Source organism: Adiantum capillus-veneris, chromosome 6 (genome assembly GCF_014529385.1).
Source record: "Adiantum capillus-veneris isolate H3 chromosome 6, ASM1452938v2, whole genome shotgun sequence".
NCBI classification, from domain to species: domain Eukaryota; kingdom Viridiplantae; phylum Streptophyta; class Polypodiopsida; order Polypodiales; family Pteridaceae; genus Adiantum; species Adiantum capillus-veneris.
In genome coordinates, this window is record NC_140936.1 from 116,900,925 (window position 1) to 116,920,507 (window position 19,583).

Consider the following 19,583-nt stretch of genomic DNA (forward strand, 5'->3'; position numbering starts at 1 on the left):
AGTTTTCAGATTTCAGCCCGTCTCGTCGTTGTCCTCATCGTCGTCGACATCGTCGGCAAGTCCAAGCATTGTAGAGATTTGTGCAATCAATAGTAGACCGCTCTTGCCATAGAGAGTGGGGCCTTCGGAGGAGGGTTTGACAACATTCTGGTGTCGTATTCTTCTCTATCTATCTCTCAGTCTCATGCACCTTCATTCACAGTGTTCACCGCTTTGTCCATTGCACTCTCTCACTAAAGGAACGGAAGGCTCTCCATTCCGTAAGTAAAACGGAACCTTGAGCACAATTCGGAGCACTCATCTTGAGCAAAGTTTAACATTCACTTCTGCTGCACCTTACATTGGTATCAGAGCTTTGGCAGTGTTCTGTATCACTCAAGGAAAGAACCACATAATTTCTTTTGCTTGTTACGGTCGCATGTAACCCAAGTCCTCTTGGGCGTGTCGATTCCTAATTGTGTTTTTGAAGAGTGACAGGAAACCCAAGAAAGAAGGGCTTATCGAGCCTCCCCTTGTTTCTCTTTTCACTCATTGAGAGCGGACCGTGCACTTAGCGGCCGGCCAATCGACGTGAGGTGGGAAAAAGCAACCTTGGTGTGAGCGGAAGGCCACCAAGGGGTGCGCCCGTGGGAAAGAGGAGCTCGGGTAAGATAAGATCCTTCTCTAATATAGATTGCAAGCGTCAAAAGCACCTCAAGAACCTGAGGACTCAAGATCTTCAAGAACCTCTAAGACTCCAGAATCTCAAGAACCTCAAGACTCAAGAACTCAAGAACCCAAGACCCACAAGAGCCCAAGTTCCTCGTGAACTTCATAACCCAAGACTTCAGTGGATGGTCATCACCCGAAGCGGAATGGATACTTCGCACGGAGGTGGTGAGCATGGGAGTGGCGAAGAAGAGTTTTCCCACCAGGAGGTTTATGTGACCCTCCCCTTTCCCCATCTACGCAAAGGATTGCAGTAACTCCTATGGAGGCTTTCGACAAGATGATGATGGACAGGCAGTTAGAACGCGAAGCAAGAAAAGCAGAAAGAAAGGCAGATTACAAAGAAAGAATGGCAGCCATAGCACGTGAACACGAAGAGAGAAGGGCAACCATAAAGCGTGAACACACAGAAAGAAGAGCCGAATTGGATCGCGAGCACGAGTAAGCGCGCTTGGCGGCCGAATAGGGAGCCTGACACATGCAAGAGTTGTTCCGACTCTTTTCTAATGTGCAGGCACAGATTGCAAAGGATCAGGGGAAGGAGACTTTCTCAGTCTCTTCTTTTCCAAAGCATGACACACATGATTTGCATGATAATGATAAGCATGATGATTTGCATGATCAAGATGTGATTACTCACAAGCATGATGATTTGCAGGAAAAAGATGTGATTGTTCACAAGGATGATGGTTTAGTTGATGCTTTTTCTAGCGAAGCTAACCTCGTTGCAGATTCGATCAATCACGAAGAACCAATCTTGGCTTTTGAGTCGAGGTCCACAGAACCCCCACGGGAAGATTCAATCGATCACGAAGAGCCGATCTTGGCTCTCGAGTTGAGGTCCAAAGAACTCGCACAAGAAGTATTATGTGTTCAAATGATTAGTCAGCACGCATTGTTCGAGTGTTTCATTCGTGATGCTTTCCTGTATTTTAGTCACCGTCCTTATGTGATCCCTTTTCATAGGCATGACATATTGTACGATGAACACGATTCACTCATGAATGAGCACGGATGTATGCGGATGATTCATGAAAAGATGAAATGTTTGCATTCAAGGAATTCACATTCCATGTTCCTTGGCATGACATAGTATCAGAAAGAGCATAAGAAGGATTGAGCATCAAGTATCGGCATTTCCATTGTGTTTTGCCACAGTTGATTGATTTAGATTAGAAAGACAAGATCCGACCCCATTGTTTGTGTGTGTTTGATGAACGGTTTGGCACTCCGTCTATGTGTTCATCTGCATTGCAAGCACAATTTTTCGAAGGAATAGTATTTTTCCAGTCACTTTACATGGAATGGGTATGTTCATGTTTTTGTGTTGGAAGTGGTTTTTGGAATTTTCATCCTCAGAGATTCTTGAAGAAGATTTTTGCATGACTATAGACGAAGTTGAAGCATTGAAGGAGCCACAGATGACTTTGTGTCGCTTTTAGCGCGGCCCAAAGAAGCAAGCGTTGCAGACCTTTATGAAGTTCCAAGTATCGCATGACCCACGCATCAGAGTGGGCCGGTGAATAGTCCTTTCTAGGATTCCAGACGCTGTTGGCGATCTCCCTCGACGCCATACAATTCAATACTAGTACCTTACTTTGAAAAGGAGGGGATGTCACGTGCACATCTAACCCTATGTGTACGTGGACAAGCTACTTCATGGCATGGGTTCAGTTCAGCTAGATTAGGAAGTGTTCTGGCACTTTTGTGAGTCTATTCGCAGACCGTGCATGTTCAGACACTTAGATTAGATGCATATCCTCTGGTTGCACACAACATGATCTTCAGATTGCCATCAGAACTCATCAGGAGCATTTTTACAGTGCATAGACCTATTTTCCCTATTTTAGCCAATTTTCACTTATTATTTTTAAGTGACTTTTGTTGGGAACTAGGTAGGGTAAATTTACCAAGCATGTATATAAGTAAACCTAGCGCTAGCACTTTCTGGCAGAAGAGGCAGCAGGAACCAAGGTTCAACAGGTTCCTCTTAGCAAGATCCCCCCCCCCCCCCCCCCCCCCCCGCCCGCCCCAGCAAACCCTAGCGTTTTGCAACACAACAGACCTAGCATTTTTCCATCAAGAACTCAACCCTGGCGTTTTTGGTTTGCAGAGCAACCTGGCGACAGCAGAGTTAGCAGATCCATAGTGTTTTTGCATCAGAACCAATAAATTCAGCCATAGCGTTTTTGCATCAGCCTGCCATATCAGCGTTTTGCAAATTCACCGCGACGGAACCATCACAAGCGCCAGTGTTTTCAGTTTTCAGCATCAAGACTCCGCAGAAGAAGTCTCGAACCTCGCAGATCTCACCTTCCCGCAGCAGATCCTCGCCGCACGGTCAGATCCACCGAAGTTTGCAGTTTTAGCCCGGAAAACACAGTTTCCAGCATTTACGTTTTCAGCACATCGTCGTTGCATCGTCGTCATCGTCGTCGTCACTGACATAGAGTCAGAATTCAGCAGATAAATATTTGCAGATTTCAGCCCTTAGAGTTTTCAGATTTCAGCCCGTCTCGTCGTCATCGACATCGTCGGCAAGTCCAAGCATTGTAGAGATTTGTGCAATCAATAGTAGACCGCTCTCGCCATAGAGAGTGGGGCCTTCGGAGGAGGGTTTGACAACATTTTGGTGTCGTGTTCTTCTCTCTCTCTCTCTCAGTCTCAGGCACCTTCATTCACAGTGTTCACCGCTTTGTCCATTGCACTCTCTCACTAAATGTACGGAAGGCTCTCCCTTCCGTAAGTAAAAAGGAACCTTGAGCACAGTCCAGAGCACTCATCTTGAGCAAAGTTCAACGTTCACTTCCGCTGCACCTTACACAAAACATGAAAATCGTTACCTTCAAAATCTCCACGCTGCAAACGCAACTCGGTTCTTGAAAAGCAATTTCCCAGAAGAGATCTCTACATAGAAAATCCTCTCTTCCAATCCTACACACAAAAGAGGTGTGTTCTCGGGTTCCTTCTTGTAAATCAGCCCTGTCTACGACGTTTATGGGCTGAAAACAAAGAAAAACAGCAGCTTGTCGCGATGGAAACACGCTCCGTAGGCACTTCTTCGCGAGGGAACTCGCGCACTGGGTCATGGCGACATCTGGTACACTTGGGGCAGCCATGGGCATCACCGTCAACGTCTTCTTTGCGGCTGAAATCTGCAGCAGCATCTCCTCCTTGCGAAAATTGGTCCTTTCTCTGGGCACGGAAAAGATAGCAGAGCACAGGCTACCCGCGTAGAGATTGTGGCTGGTTTATTTTATTTAAAATTTTTATTTTTGCGTTGTTCTGCGCGCGCGCGAGAGAGAGAGAGAGAGAGAGAGAGAGAGAGAGAGAGAGAGAGAGAGAGAGAGAGAGAGAGAGAAAATGAAATGAAATGTTATATTAACGTCTTCAAAAGGCCAAAGTGACCTATGAGACCTAAAAGTTACAATGTGGTGGATCTGATACAAAGTCCGAGTAACAAGAGTAACAAAATGAAATGAAAATGACAATGACAATATGACAAAATGACTAAATGACTACTATGGAATCCTAAATTCCAAGGTGTGAACTAATCAGCTAGCTGGGATAGCTAAAATCACAAGAGATCCAGCATCAGTCGCTGGTGGATCTCATCAATCTCCTCCATGGTCAGTAGTCTGACCGGGCGTCGTGCATGTCGGGCCAAAGTGATCCGAATCCTCTGATGCAGCCTCCGTCGGTGCTGTGTAGTCCTCCGTAGTCGCGGGCGTCTGGATCTCCCCAGCTCGGTCGCCCGATCGATCAGTGTGCCTCTGGCCTGAGGCAGCGAGCTCTGCTGTGGTAGTAACTCCTCCAGGTGTCCAGTGTCTGCTCTAAAGAAGTCTGTGATCTGTCTCTGATGCTGGCTAGAGAGAGAGAGAGAGAGAGAGAGAGAGAGAGAGAGAGAGAGAGAGAGAGAGAGAGAGAGAGAGAGAACGTCAGATGGCTGCCCAGTGTCCACTTTTTAACCTGGCGGCTGATGCATTTTAAAAACAGTATGAATCTGCCCAAAAACAATGCTTTCACAGCACTTCCCAGGCGTCCCTAGATGCAATCACTTGCACAATTGTAATGCAGACATAGACTTCCTCGCGGGAAAGCATCTGCTTTCCCGAAAAGCAACCCGCTTTCTTAGAAAGCATCCGTTTTTCCTCGAAGTTTCCTTTGAACCCATCTTCATTCCAGTGCTAGCTTTTCCTTGTGCACAATTCTAACACAATTCGGAATTTCATCCTGACTATGGATGTTCCCCTTCCGATGCACCTGTCACCCACCTTGTGACGCATCAGGAATACCCATCACCTAGTCCTTTCCTACCGACCTTACAGCACAATCTCCTTCACGATGCTCTATGTCACCCATCCTATGACGCATCAAAGATGTCCGTTCCCGGATGGTCGGATACTTCTTTCCGATGCTTCTTGTCACCCATCCGATGTGACGCATCAGAAGTACCCATTTCTGGTGGCCTTACAGATATTCCCTTTCACAGTGCTCCGGTCATTACTCTGAATGACGCACTAGGAATGCTATGTACTTGGATGTCTCCTCCAATGAGAAAAACCCTCTCACTTAAAATTTCAATAATTCATTTATAATTTATTTTTTCCTGCTGTTCCAAGCGAGAAAACCCTCTCACTTAACATTCTAATAATTTATTTAGAATTATTTTTTTGTTGGATAAAGCTAATTTAGCAATACCCTCTCCTTGGATCTCAAAGAACATGGGGGGTACAAACTCTGAGCAAGCACGAACTGCGATGAGGACCTTCAGTCACATGAAGGCCCACATCCAGCTGGGAGGTGCTGTCTCTAGAGGGGTGAGCCCTCAGCTGGTGCTTTTTTCGTAATGTCTTGGCACATGCTCTACACCCCTTTGAGGCTTCGTAGCTGGATGCTTTGTGCCGCCTCAGGCAAATCTAAAAAGTGTAGTCAGTCGCCGAGAGTGCGGGTTGGGCCATTTACAATGGGACCCCAAGAAACATGAGGCCTACTACCAACTAGGTGGCCTCTCTAAGTGCGAACCATGGGGTTCCAAACAAGGGGCTGTCTCTGGCGCTCCTTCGTGCAAGTGGGCTGGTGCTACTCCAAGCCACCGCTCAGCTGCTCCCAAGAACAAAGCAAGCTTGCAGCAAACCAATCCTCCAGCCTCCTTCTCAAACCAACTCTGCGCATCACTTGGTGGAAGGGCTCCAAGGGCCTCCTGCATGAGGGACTCAAGCTCAAAGTCGGTGAAGCAACAACTCCCTCCAGGGCTGGAAGTAGTCCTCTAACAACAAACTTCCCAAGAAGGGCTCTGCTTTGCTGTGCTGAGTCTATAATCCCCAGCCCCCTTTGCCAGGCTACTTTGGCCGAGCTAACTGGGTGTCGCGCCTTGACCAAAGAAAGTTCCCGATCAGCCTCTCTAACTGGCTGATACAGGAGCTCGAGAAGATCCAGCAAGACATGATGTACCACGTAGTAGCCAACAACACCTAGTTGGCCACCACAACTCTGCCTGCCAAAGAGAGCCGTGCCGAACTCCAATGCAGCAACTTCCTCCTAATGGACAGGAGGAGGGCAGCAGTTTGCTGCTCAGGGGACAAGTCGAGGGCAACCTGACAACCCAAGTAACGAACTGCAGTCCTTGGGGGAATCCATCTAAAGCCCTCACCTGGAGACCAGTCAGGTGTAGGAGCACTGCCAACCCAGAAAGCAACTATCTTCCTCTAGTTGATCAGTGCCTCTGATGCACAACAAAACTCCTCAAGAGCCTGTTCACACCTGTGCAGATTGGCCTCCCGGCCTTGCAAGTACAAGACTAAGTCGTCGGCAAACTCAGCGTCAAGGAGCTCATATGTCCTAATAGGGAGCTCAAGGCCACACAAGCCAACCTGGTGAGAAGTCAAAAATTTGCTCACCACCTCAACATAGAACAGAAACAGGAAGGGGCCTAGAGGGCAACCCTGTTTGACTGAACGCGTGAGCAAGAAGCGTTCCCCTCTTCCCCCTGCCAAGAGCACCCAATTGTGTGCACGACAATAGAGAGCTGACACGCCTCTGATCCAAGCATGTGAGAAACCCATCTTGCGTAGAGTGCCCTCCAGGAAGGCTCAGTCAACTCTGTCGTAGGCCTTCTCAAAATCGAGGAGGAGTATCACCTGATCCTCTCCTCGGAGACGCGTGAGGGCAAACGCCCCCCAAAAAGTGAAGATGTTGTCAAGGATACTATGCTCCTTGACAAAACCTATCTGAGTCCCATGTATAATGCTCTCTAGCAGTGGCTGAATCCTCAAGCTTAGAGCCTTTGCCAGAATTTTGTAGGATGAGTTGAGGATAGTGATGGGTCGCCACTGACGAATCTCATACTGAATTTCGCTGCAAAGATTTGAACCAATCAAGTCCTAGTACTCCAAGAAAAAGCTGGGAGTCAAACCATCCTCCCCTAGAGACCTACCTCGGAAGAGTGCTCTGAGGGCCTCATAAAGCTCCTCTAGCTGGAGAGGAAGCTCAAGTTTGTCGCATCTCCTTAGTGACAAGGCAAGGCATCTATGCCCAAACCTGCTCTCTGCATGCATCTTGACGCTCTGATTGAGGCTCAACTGGCAACAGATCGCGGTAAAAGTCAGTAGCAACTGCACGCATGTCCTCAGGCTCTGAAGCAACTGACCCGTCGGGTCTCCTCAATTGGCTGATGCTGGTGTGTGCATGGCATGGCCCTACCATCTCAAAAAACTCCCCAGTAAATTTGTCACCCAGCTGGGTCCACTGAGATGCCTGCCAATGGAAGGCAAAGTCATGTCACCGCTCCTCAATGCCAGCTAACTCCTATCTAGCCTGCTGCATCTGCTACTCCAAACAAGGACTGTCTGGATGTTGCTCTTGCATCATCTGCAAGGAAACAATTCCCCGTTGGAGACGCTTCTCCTCCTTGTTGGCTGCAGCGGAGCGAGCTGTAGACTCCTGGAGGAAGAAGCGACTAAGCTCAGCTAGTCCAGAGGCCACTTTACCAGTAGGGTTGTCCTGCGTGTCCAAGCACTCTGTCCAAAGTGCCTCCACCCCCTCTCTAAGCTTTGGATCCAACAAGATCCTCTCAGGGATGCGTAGCATTGCACCCCCCCTCTTGTGTCTGTCTGTCACAGTGAGAATCACTGACGCATGGTCGGAGAAAGTAGTCCCTACCAGGATGCAAACAGATCCCCCCCGTCATAGATGTGGTCACTGGAGTAGAGGCGATCTATCCGAGACAACCTACTCTGCGGTTAGAGGGAGAGAAAGACAGATTGTCTAGGGGCCTCACAAAACCTGAATGCTACCAAACATCAAAAGCCCTCAAAGTCATACATAGATGCTCCCAAGGTGCCAACTCAGCCCCGTGCATAGTAGCATGGCCAAGTCCAATCCTATCAGAGGGATCCTCCAGCATGTTGAAGTCTCCCCCAACACACCACTGCTTTGCATGCGGCAAAGACTCTATAATATGAGACCAAAACTCTACTCGTGCACTTGCCACATTGGGCGCATATATGTTCAGGAAACCCATGAGGCAACCCTGAACCTGCATAGTAATCCACTGAGCCTTGCCTGACACAATAATACCTCTGCCCACAATGGTCTGCTGCCATGCGTCCGCAATGCTCATGTAGCAGAAGAATATCAATCTCACCACCCACAAGGCATTGCTGAAGCTCCTGACGCAACCGACCCCTTTGACGTTGGAACTAGGGTTCTCCTAATCCCTGCACATTCCATGAGACAATCCTCATGGAGTTAGTGAGAAAAAACAGATGCTGCAGCAAAAGCTTAACTACACCATGAGAAAGCTAGGAAAAAATTATCTTGCTCAAATCGTGCATTCCGTAGGGCGACATCCCTTGTCCAAGAATCCTCATGTACAAATACATAGGAAGGGGGGCTCTGAGTGTCCACAAACAAGTGCACCACAATGTGCCTGCAACTTGTTGCATCCGGCGGCGTCACACTAAACTTGGCTAAAGGCCAAAGCGTCTGTACCAGGTCTGTCACCCCCAGGTCCCCTGTGTGGTGTGAGAACTCAATAGTGTGGACATGGAGCTAGTCTGGAACTGTGTGCAAGGTCCAATCTATATGATCCTTGTCGCACAGCGGAAAGGAGAAACCTACCGCTGTGTCCAGAGCCTCAATGCCTCGGGCTGCTAGAAGAGGACGTGAACTCGAAAGCAAGCTTCCTCCAGGTTGAGAGAAGGGTCACCAAGGAAGCGTGTGAAGCTGTAGTCGAAGGCGTCCGATCGTTTGCCAATGTCAAAGCTGGTCAAACAACGAGGGTCTTGCAAAAGGAGAGGTATGGACCAAAAGTGGCGTCCTCAGGTGGGGCTGTCCCTCTTGAGCCATGCGATTCATAGCGAAAGCACTATCGAGAGATCGTCTCGCTGCTGATGTGTGTCCAGTCCTCTGCGTGTGCAGAGGAGCGTGGGATGGGTTGGGAAATGAGGCTGAGGGCCCCACCGGGGAGAGAGGAGGAGCGGGAGGAGGGGGTGGGGGAGGCGGCACGAAGGAGTCTGAAGGTGGAGGGGGGGGAGGAGGTGGAGTTGAGGTGGAGGGGGCCTCCTCAGGTGGTTCCTAGTGGACGGGGTCCAAACGGTTCCCTGTTGGAACCCAATGCTGTGGAGCTGCAAGAGGTCGGCCAACAGGGGGGGCAATGTGGCGAGCCCATCCCTGTCGACGGCGGCCGGGCACCTGCTGCCAGTCATTACTTGGCCGATCGCTGGCCTTTGTCGAGGTACTAGCCTGTGTGTCCTGGGTATCTGTGTGCTGAGCATGCTCATTCTTGGGAGGTTGCGCATGGCCTTCGCTAAGTGGCCCATCTGCCTACAAATGAAGCACTGGTTTGGGAGTCCGAATACTCCACCCTCTGGCGTAACCATCCCCCGTTCACCCCAGGTAGAAGGACCACCTTCGAGAGAGAGTGAGTCACGAACCAGAACGCGAACTGAAGGCACACCGACAACCTTGGATGCAACTGAAGCTTCCGTGGCCGAGGTCTCCAAGACTGTCCCAATCTCGGAACCAATCTTGGAAAGAAGCGGTAAGTATTTCAATCTGCTTCCCTTGCCTCAGGCCGGGGAAGTAGATTGAAATAGGCAAGTCTGCCTCCTTTACAAGAACATCCGATGTAGGATCGAACCCATGGCGCCAGTGTTGGAAGTGAGCTTTGACCGCTCTGATGGCCAACGGAGGGCCAACGGGGCCAACGAGCTCATCAAGATGACCTTGGCCGCCATCTCGGGAGTCTCGAACTCTATCTGATAGTATCCCCGCCCAAGGAGCTGTATGTCAATGATCTTCCTCACCGTTGCTAGAAGACGGGCCCGCAGAAGGTCGCGTACCTCTCCTCGATTGGACGGCTGCCAATAATCTTGGAGATGACAGAGGTGGCCTGAAGGCGCTCCACCTCTGTTGCGAGGCTCGCTTGCTCTTTTGGCGACAAAGCAAGTCGGATGGTGTGCTTGGGAGGGTCGGGCAAGGGGGCTTCATCTGAGTCCCTCTGTGGTGGAGCACGAGCATCCATTTGTCTCTGCTACTGCTGGCGGGCACGGTGTTGGTGCGACCTTTGTTGTTGCAAACCCTTGCTCTAAAGGGAATCCAAACCTGGACAACAGAGGTCGGCACAATTAAGAAGGGTGGGGAGAGAGGACGATGCGAGGGGGCAGGGCAGGGGGGCGTGAGCAGGAGGGAGGGGGGGGGGGGGGGGGGGGGTGGTTTGTTAGGCGGGGAGAGCAGAGCAGCGAGCGGTATCCTCGTATTTTCAACAATGGACACCTAGGTTCAATCATTCAGTATAGTCATCTCATTTAGTCCAGAACTCTTGATGCACCTAGATCTCTGTGTAGTCATCTCATCCTTTCGGAACTATTGGTGCACTAACATCAGTATCCAGTCATCTGATCCGAATAGAAATCTTGATGCACTAGAATCACATTCTCTTAGCCATCATATCATCTCACTGATCTTTAACAGATGTCTAGATGCACTTATCTCCAACAAATGTCTAGATGCACTAAGTTCATTAGATCATTCATCAAACAAAATGCTGCAGACATTTTATCTCTCTGCACCTTACTCTAACAATACATACATAAAAGAGCACATTTAATCAGTTCAATCTAGGAAATTTCCAATTCAATGTAGATATTTTCATAAAGTCATTGGTAGAATACCGTCAGACCGTCTGCATCTCTAAAATCTTGAGGAGAAATTAATGAATTCATTCAATCTAGGCAACGTGTAACAAGGGAGTGGAGTGGCTCCCCCCTTGTGCAACACGCAGTGCATGATATTCAACCCGTTGATTTGATGTGCTCTTAAGGAATAGACTATGCTAGAAATCGAAAAACCTAAAGGTACAACTCAAAATTGAAGTTCCCCATCCACTTTACATCGAGAGCCAGAAAAATCCTTCCCTTGACCAAATTATCGGTGGACCTAGCATACCTTTCTTCTTCTGTTTCTTGTGCCTTGGGACTTGTTGGTCACGATCCTGGCCTCCCCTGTCCGATGGGTCCCCAACCAACCGTCTCAAGGGCCCCCCACACCGTTGCCGATGTGATATTTGCTTTAGATTGCGTAAATGGAATGTACACACATGTAATACCTCAAGTGCAGACTCTACTGACTCGAATGGAGAATGTCGCCTTGGTATGAACTAGATATTGAAAGGCTTGAAGCACTCTTGGAAGAAGAGGAAATCGGTGGATCTCCCGGTTATTTGGGTCGGAAGTCGAGTTTTGAGGTGGCAAGCAGATCCAAGAAGCGTGCTCGCTCAGATTTTTCTTCATCTTCAGAGAGTTTCAACAGGCCACCGTCCTCTAGTTCCGGAGAGGATGAGAAAAGGCGGAAGAAGCAAAGAAAAAGCAAGAAAGGCAGATTTTTGAAAAAGTCTAGAAGGCATGGAAGGCCATCTAGCAGTTCAGAGGAGGAGAGCTCGTCCTCTTCTGACAGTGACCAGATAAGCAAGAAGATTAAGGAGTTCAAGGAAGGGGGACAAGCTGTCAGGTTTGAGACGTTTTCAGGCTACCAGGACACCCACGAGTTCTTGAGTTTGTACAACAGTTTGACATCGCCTTCTTTGGAGGTCTGTTCGCAGAACACTCCAAGGTACAAAGGGCGACATCTTACTTGAAAGGAACTGCACAGACATGGTGGCCTACTCGGTTGTTACGCAAAGAAGCACCTACGACCTTAAAATTCAAGAAAATTTTCACGTCAACTTGGATATCATGGGAATATGAAAGAGATGTCATCACAGCTGGGCATCATTTGAGAATGACCAAGAAAGATACATTGGACGACTACTGCCAGAGGTTTTGGGATACTTATTTGCCAGTGTCTTCGTTTCGGAAGATTACTTTGAGAGACCAAATTGAGCGGTTTTGCTGTGGTTTGCCAAAAGAGATTCGAGAGTATTGTCTAAACACCAGAAGTTTGACTCTATTCAGAGACTTATGGGACATGCTAAGCAAGTATTTGGAGTGCATGCCTGCTCATTGACTTATCCTATAGAAAAGATAGTATCCACCTCAACAGGGCAAGAGTCTTCCAGTGAAGAGAATGAATCAAGGGAACTAGATGACAACTCATGACAGGATTTTGGATCAGTAAGAGAATCAAACGGTAGCACATCCGAGGGTTCCGACGAACTAAGGAAACCAGATGTAAGTTTATCAGAGGATTTCGGAGAAGAAAGGGGATCAGATGATAGTGCGTCTCAGGGTTCCGATGATTGATAATAATGTGCCAATGGACAGGGGAGGCTAGTGAAGCTACCCACAAGTCCCAGGGCACAAGGAAAGAAAGGAAAACAGAATCAGCCAGTAGATCAGAGAATTTCCCAGATCTAGATGAGGTGCCAGTGGAAAGGGAGCTTGAGGAGCAACCTAAAGTGGAAGAGATCGAGGAGATTTTCGATTGAATCTGGTGCAGGCGGGACTGCACAAGAAAGGAGTTACTCCGCTCCTTTGTCACAGATTACCTAGATGGAATAAAGTCACTGACTTCCTTTGGATTTCAGGGATATTGATGGGGCTGATAGTATTCTGCTAATTGTTTTTATGAAAGAAGTACTTCGAAGTGGGAATTCCTGAAATGAATCTGTTATATGTGCTCTCTCATGTGAGTAGTGTGCATATTTGAAAGACGAAATGACTGCAACATTTTGGTGTTCTTCTCCGGAGAGATAACATGGACAAGATAGTAACAAGATGTAGTCAATCAAGACATCTACGAGAGATTAGTGACAGATCTAGATGTGATTGCTAAATGCGTTACAATAGATCATCCAAGATCTCGACGGGGATAGTGATGTGAATGTTTAGTGTGAACTAAGTGTGTAATTTGTGAACTGCATGCTATGTGGATGTCCTGTCTTGTGGGGATGGGCTTGGGCATGGTTTACTTGATTGAAATGTGAAATGAAAAGATATGAACCTGATAGTACCTTGATTTAGTAGATCAAGACATCCGTGAAAAGATCAGTGACAGATCTGGATGTCATTATGGTTACAATGATCAGGATTTGTATCTGAGACCCTCGACAAAATGTGATTAATCAGTGGTTGATGTCTTTGTAGAAGTGTTGGATTGGTGGAGTCTGGTGCATGAGTACATAGAGTCAGTGTCTACTGAAGAAAGTTTTTGTGCTTTGGCTGTTTTTGCAGGCGTAATCGAGGGCGATAACAATTCTTTCAAGAGGGGGAAATGTCACAAAGTGATGACGTGACAAGGCCAACGGGAGGAGAAATGGTCAAGTGGACGAGAGACATTGAACGAACTAACTTGAATAATGAAACTCAGTACGTTGAACTTTGTGTTGATGTATGCTCATGTGTGTGTGTGCGCGTGTGGTGTGTGTTGTATTTGGGAGCATATGTTAGTACCTAGTTCTATACCCACTATTGGGCACTGGCGACGTTAGTGGGGATGTCGTGGTATTTAGTCAATACTATGCATGCTGGAGCTGATGGTTATATTGTCTTGTGGGTGACTACCATGGGTCTATACCTTGCACTTTCCTTTAAGGGTGAAGAATCCTGACAATAACTCGACTGTGAGACCCTCCTCCTGCTAGTGAAGTGCTGCAGCAGGACGAGCCTCTCTCCGTGCTTCCGGTATGTGATGCCCCAAGCGAGTTGTGTATTTGAAAAAGGGAGTCCCTTGGTGATTGTTTGAAGAGAAAGGATCCCGCCTGAACCATTCTCCGGGGTCCCACTGCACCCGTACCAAAGGGCGGCTCTCCCAAGCCCAAAGCCGCCAGTGGCCTGTCTCAAGATCTGCTTGGTTAGGATCTACGACACAAGTCCTCCCACAAATGCCCACAGCTCGGATCCTCTGAAAACAGCACTTTGCAACTTGTGGAGCCTCTACTGAGACTGTGTGAAGGCGACCCTCTCCCTGAACCTCAAAGAACATGTTGGGTACTGACTCCGAGCAAGCTCGAACTGTAATGAGGACCTCCGGCCGCGTGAAGGTCCCCATCCATCTGGGAATTGCCTCTGCTAGGGGGTAAGCCACTCGGTTGGTACAGCCTTTGTAATATCTTGACACTTGCTCTGCACCCCCCTCTTGCCTCATAGCTGAATGCTCTAGAGCTCCTCAAGAAGGCTTGAAAACTGTAGCCGTCGCCCAGAGTACGGGTTGGACCCTCTTCCACGGAATCCGAGGAAACATGAGGCCTGCTACCAACCAGGTGGCCTCTATGTGTGCCAACCATGGGGTTCCAAACAAGAGGCTGCCTCACGCACTCCTTCGTGCAAGTGGGCTGATGCTGCTCCATGCCACTCCTCAACTGCTATCAGGTCCTAAGCAAGCTCGCAGCAAATCGGTCCTCCAACCTCCTGCTCAAACCAACTCTGCGCATCTCTGTAAAAATCCACCTGGTGGACAGGCTCCAAGGGCCGCCCACAGGAGGGACTCGAGCTCAAATCTGGTGAAGCAACTCCTCCTTCCAGGGCTCCTCCCCTGGAAGCAATCCTTTGATCACAAGCTTCCCAAGGAGGGCTCTGCTTTGCTGCGGTGGGTCGATGATCCCCAGCTCCCCCTAAGAACATGGTAAGGTGATGACCTGCCAGGCCACTTTGGCCCGGGCTAACTGGGTGTCTCGCCCTGACCATAGAAAATTCCTGATTAGCCTCTCCAATTGGCTGATGCAGGAGCTCGAGAAGATCAACAAGACGTGATGTACCACATAGTAGCCAACAACACCTGATTAGCCACTCCAACTCTGCCCGCCAAAGAGAGCCGAGCCAAACTCCAATGAAGCAGTTTCCTCCTAATGGACAGGAGGAGGGGAGCTGTCTGCTGCTCTAGGGACAAATCCAAGCCAACCTAACAACCTAGATAGCGTACAGAAGTCCCTGGGGGCATCCGCCTGAAGCCCTCACCCGTCGACCAATCATGCGTAGGAGCACTGCCAACCGAGACAGCCACTGTCTTCCTCCAGTTGATCAGTGCTCCTGATGCACAACAAAACACCTCAAGAGCCTGCTGATACGTGTGCAAATTGGCCTCATGGCCCTCCAAGTACATGGCTGAGTCGTCAGCAAACTCAGCGTCAAGTATCTCATCTCCCCTAATAGGGAGCTCTAAACCACGCAAGCCAAGCTCCTGTGAAGTCAAAAATCTGCATCCATGAGAGGAGGGGGGGACTCTAGCAGTGAGAGCATGCCGTATGCAAAATTGCTCATGTGTTTTTGTCAAAAATTTTCACACGCAAGTCCAATCATAGGTAACCCATACAATTTTGGCCCTCAAACTGCAATTAAAGGCTGAAAAGTCGAAAAAAAAATCCTTGAGAGACAAGAAACGCGTTTCTAGGAAGTAGGAAATGGGGGTGTTGGGGGGGGGGGGGGGGGGGGGGGGAGCAGGGGCAGGGGCAGAAACGGAGTTTTCGTGCAGTTTATGTATGCGAATTTCAATAGGTTATTACTTCTGAACGGTATGTACCAGGTTTGGAAGCTGAGGATTTTCAAAATTGTTATGATATCTCACCTTATTGCAACAAATGAATTCTCCTCAACCCTAGAATGAATATTCCTCAACAAATGAATTCTCCGCAACCCTAGAATTTACTATGGCTTGTGTTAATTGAAAGTGGAGAAGTTGTCAGGCAGACCACCTCAGGTACATTTATGCAATAGTACCTTTAAAACCAAAGCATAGTGATGAGCTACACCTCTAGGACCAAACTATGCCTCCTCAAGTGCGTCCCATTGTTAAAATACATTTAGCTTTTGCACAGCCCTTGTCAGCACATGCTACGGAAGCACACAAGAAACCAATCTATCAACTCAATACTCATCTATGAGAGCCATCAAAAGAAGAAAGAACAAGTCTTGTTGCTACTAAAATCAATTCAATGAGAAGAGCCAATTTATCTAAACCTCATCAATCTAGCAGGGCCAAGAAAAGGTCATACAGTTTCAAGGCGATCACAACAATGATCATGATATTTTGTGGGAAAGTTAGGCTTGAGTAAGTGATTCTGTTTTGAATTATTATAGACTTCTCCTTGATTAAATGATTGCAAGCTTTTTGCAGGTGGGAGACTGTGTTAGACTACAGTAGAAATATAAGTGCAGTTCTTGGAGCAAGTAAAAGTTCTTCTGGAGCTTCAATGACACAGTCAACAAAAAGTACCAGGGTAGACTTTCATGTCACCAGTGTTTTGATTTTGAGATTTACGTTGCTCGCAAATTCTTGTTACTTGTAGTAGGGGGGGCCTTCAAACTTAGGTAACTTGTTTTCTGATAGGATATGGAAATGCCTAGTATTTTGCGAGCTATATGGGATTTGCTGGAGATTTTCTATGTGGACAAGCATGCATCATCCTGGCTACCGGAGCAGCTCATCAATTGGCTGGAGGTGAGTTTGGGCTCTCTGATTCTCAGTTAATAGTTTTGTGGATTTCAGTTTTGAAGTTCCCTGGTTCTACAGAGATATGACAAAGTGCTGGCCATTCTGGGACCAACTATTCATTGTAAACTTGCAGTTCTTCAGCCAAGACTTGTCAACACACGGGTAACTATTCTGTTATACAAGATGTTTTTGCAAAGCAATACTCTGTCTATGTTTTAAGGTTTTTGATTTGTCATTTGCAATTTTGAAATGTCTTGAGAACCACTCGAGTTACTCATCTCTTCAGTTTCCAGAAGACGATGAAGATTATTGGAGTGGCCTAACTTCTGCGCTTGCAGTTGGCTGGCTTGATGTTGTGGTACTCATCTTCAACTCAATTTCTGTGGGATTGGTCTGTTATCATTGTTTAGGTGTCGATAAATATGTTACAGGTCAAGTGTTTGAGGATGCATGGATCTTACCAGCACGATCAAATAGACAATCGTCAGGTAGCGTAAGAGTTTGCATAATTTTATATCAGAGCCCCCCCCCCCCCCCCCCCCCCCCCCCCCCCAGTTTGGAGAATAAGTCCAGCGTTTTCACATGGCATCAGACAGAGAATGGACTTGTTGAAGCCGTTGTGGTTCTTATAACGAAAATGCCACGTTTGCGACCAAATCCTAAATTGGACACGCTAGGAGTTACGTATACATTCAAACCGGAATTTTCCAAGGCAAGTTTTCCCGTTGTCTTTTCATCTTCTTGGTACCACATGATGTCTGATCATTTTTATCTTCAATTTTACTTGTGAAAAGGCCTGGGAACGGTGGCGAAATCAAATAGCAAAGCTCAATTCAAGCTCTTTCTGGCTGGAATGCACTCATGAAGGCACTGTAAATGGCCTTAAACAGCTATTGTCGGTGCTACTTGGTGATGTCAATACATTAACTGCAGCCACTATGCATTGGATGGAGCTTTTGGTGTCACATTTTCTCTTTATCAGGCCATTTTTAATGGTAAAGTTCGCTTGTACGGATGATTGCATGTATGATTCAATGAAAGTCACGAACACCACATGAGAATGTTTAGGGCAGCGATGTTTCAATTTACAACTATTCTGTTGTGATATCACTCACTAAATCTGTTTTACTGGGCACGAATTCATTGGCACTTAGCATAAAGCAACATAAAGAGCACAAGCTATTTTTTTAAAGCACAGGTGTCATCTGTTATCAATAACTATATGCCCTCAAAACTGTAATGGTCAACTGCTTTCAATTACTAGCCATAAAAGCTCTCGGTGAAGAATCTGCCACGCTAGCAAATTCTAGGCGAGAAACCCAGAAGATGACCTCCAAAACTGTAACAAGAAAATCTCTCTAAAAAGAGTGAAAAATGCCTTGGCCACTTCAGGAGGAACCATATCCTCTGAAAGATTTGCACTTTGGAGCAAAAGTACTCTCTCCATCTTCACCCCAAGGAACCAAGAGGAGTTAAACGGCACCAGTAGTGTGCTGTGATGTAAGAAGTGTAAGAAGCTCATAGTTGGGGTCATAACTCATCAATTTGTAAAATTTACAACCATGGATCTGAAGAGGAACAAGAGAAGGTTAACAGTTGATGCGAAGATGAGGGGGAAGAAACAACTGGCATCACCAAGAGATATTAATAGCAAACGGGAGCTGAAAAGGAAGAATGAGCAAGAACATTGAATTGCATGTATCGGGCTAGTCACCTTGACAAGATGGTAGAAACACTTCAACAACACCAAGCTGAAACAAAACAACAAACTTGAACGTGAAAGAGAACTTAACACAGTATACAAGAGACACAGGGTGGCGGAGTTCCACTCCCAGAAGCATTGGCCCCTCAACTAAGCGCCCATCACGGTATTTTTTTTATTGCCCAAGACCAAAGTCATAGTTTTCGAGTGTGGAAGAGTCATGTTCTCCCTCTGAGTCATCCACAGAGTCATAGTGCACTTGGTCGATGCATGGCACCCTCGGCCGCTCTTTAATAGGCACGGGTCTGAAAGCAACTGCCAAAAGCTACTCAAAAAGTCACACTTATTTTTTACAAGTGCAAAAGCACCACAATCAATTGCTAACAGAAAGTGAGGCCCAAAGCATTGGGAAAACTCAACTCTTTCCATATCTGGTGTCCAAATAGCGGCCCCACGCACTTGATTCCAGATCTGTACGGTGCCACGTCAACAGCATTTCACATGGTGAATCCAACCCAAATTCTCACGGCTCAGACTTGGGTCCACTCTGATCCAGTTCCAGCTCGGCTCTACTTCTCTTTTTCCCGTCCATTGCTAGCATGGCACGTCATCACTTGTGTGTTATAATCCCCTCTTAAAAGAAGAGCAATCACCCTCAATCATGCCTGCAAAATAGACATAAAACCATTCTTCAGTAGACATTGGCTTCTTGCAAACATACCACTGACCATCCCCACAAGAGAGTGTTTGGATACTCTCATTACTATACGTGGACGATATTGTTCTCATTGGTGCCTCTTGCAGAGGGTTTACAGAGACTAGACCTAGTCTAGACCATTGTAGTTTGTCTGGTCTGATGCATGATGGATAGAGAGATATGGGGAAACCTCTAGTCACTATGATCTCTAGGATGATCCGATGTAAGGCCAAAGTGTCGCCGCATGAGGTCGTCTCAGCGTATTTGAGAGCTACACCGATTGTGGTTGATGCACTTACTAGATCGGTATCTTACATGTATGGCTTGTGGGAGCTTCCAGGTCATGTTATAGTGTAAGGTGCAGCGGATGTGAATGTTGAACTTTGCTCAAGATGAGTGCTCCAAACTGTGCTCAAGGTTCCTTTCACTTACGGAAGGGAGAGCCTTCTGTTCCTTTAGTGAGAGAGTGCAATGGACACAAGCAAAGTGGTGAACACTGTGAATGAAGGTGCTGAGAGAGAAGAGAATACGACACCAGAATGTTGTCAAACCCTCCTCCGAAGGCCCCACTCTCTATGGCGAGAGCGGTCTACTATTGATTGCACAAAT

At 47.4% G+C, this 19,583-nt stretch overlaps 1 protein-coding gene across 1 annotated transcript in view; it reads left to right on the forward strand.

Annotated features, from left to right (window-relative positions):
• Positions 1 to 19,583, forward strand: part of LOC147456133 (nuclear pore complex Nup85-like protein) — a 58,228-nt gene that overhangs the window by 16,050 nt on the left and 22,595 nt on the right. The window contains exons 2-8 of the mRNA XM_086514681.1: positions 16,258 to 16,360; positions 16,471 to 16,581; positions 16,654 to 16,737; positions 16,862 to 16,933; positions 17,007 to 17,063; positions 17,168 to 17,287; positions 17,370 to 17,570. Coding sequence (XP_086370807.1) covers positions 16,258 to 16,360; positions 16,471 to 16,581; positions 16,654 to 16,737; positions 16,862 to 16,933; positions 17,007 to 17,063; positions 17,168 to 17,287; positions 17,370 to 17,570 — 748 coding nt within the window. The remainder of the gene's footprint in view (positions 1 to 16,257; positions 16,361 to 16,470; positions 16,582 to 16,653; positions 16,738 to 16,861; positions 16,934 to 17,006; positions 17,064 to 17,167; positions 17,288 to 17,369; positions 17,571 to 19,583) is intronic.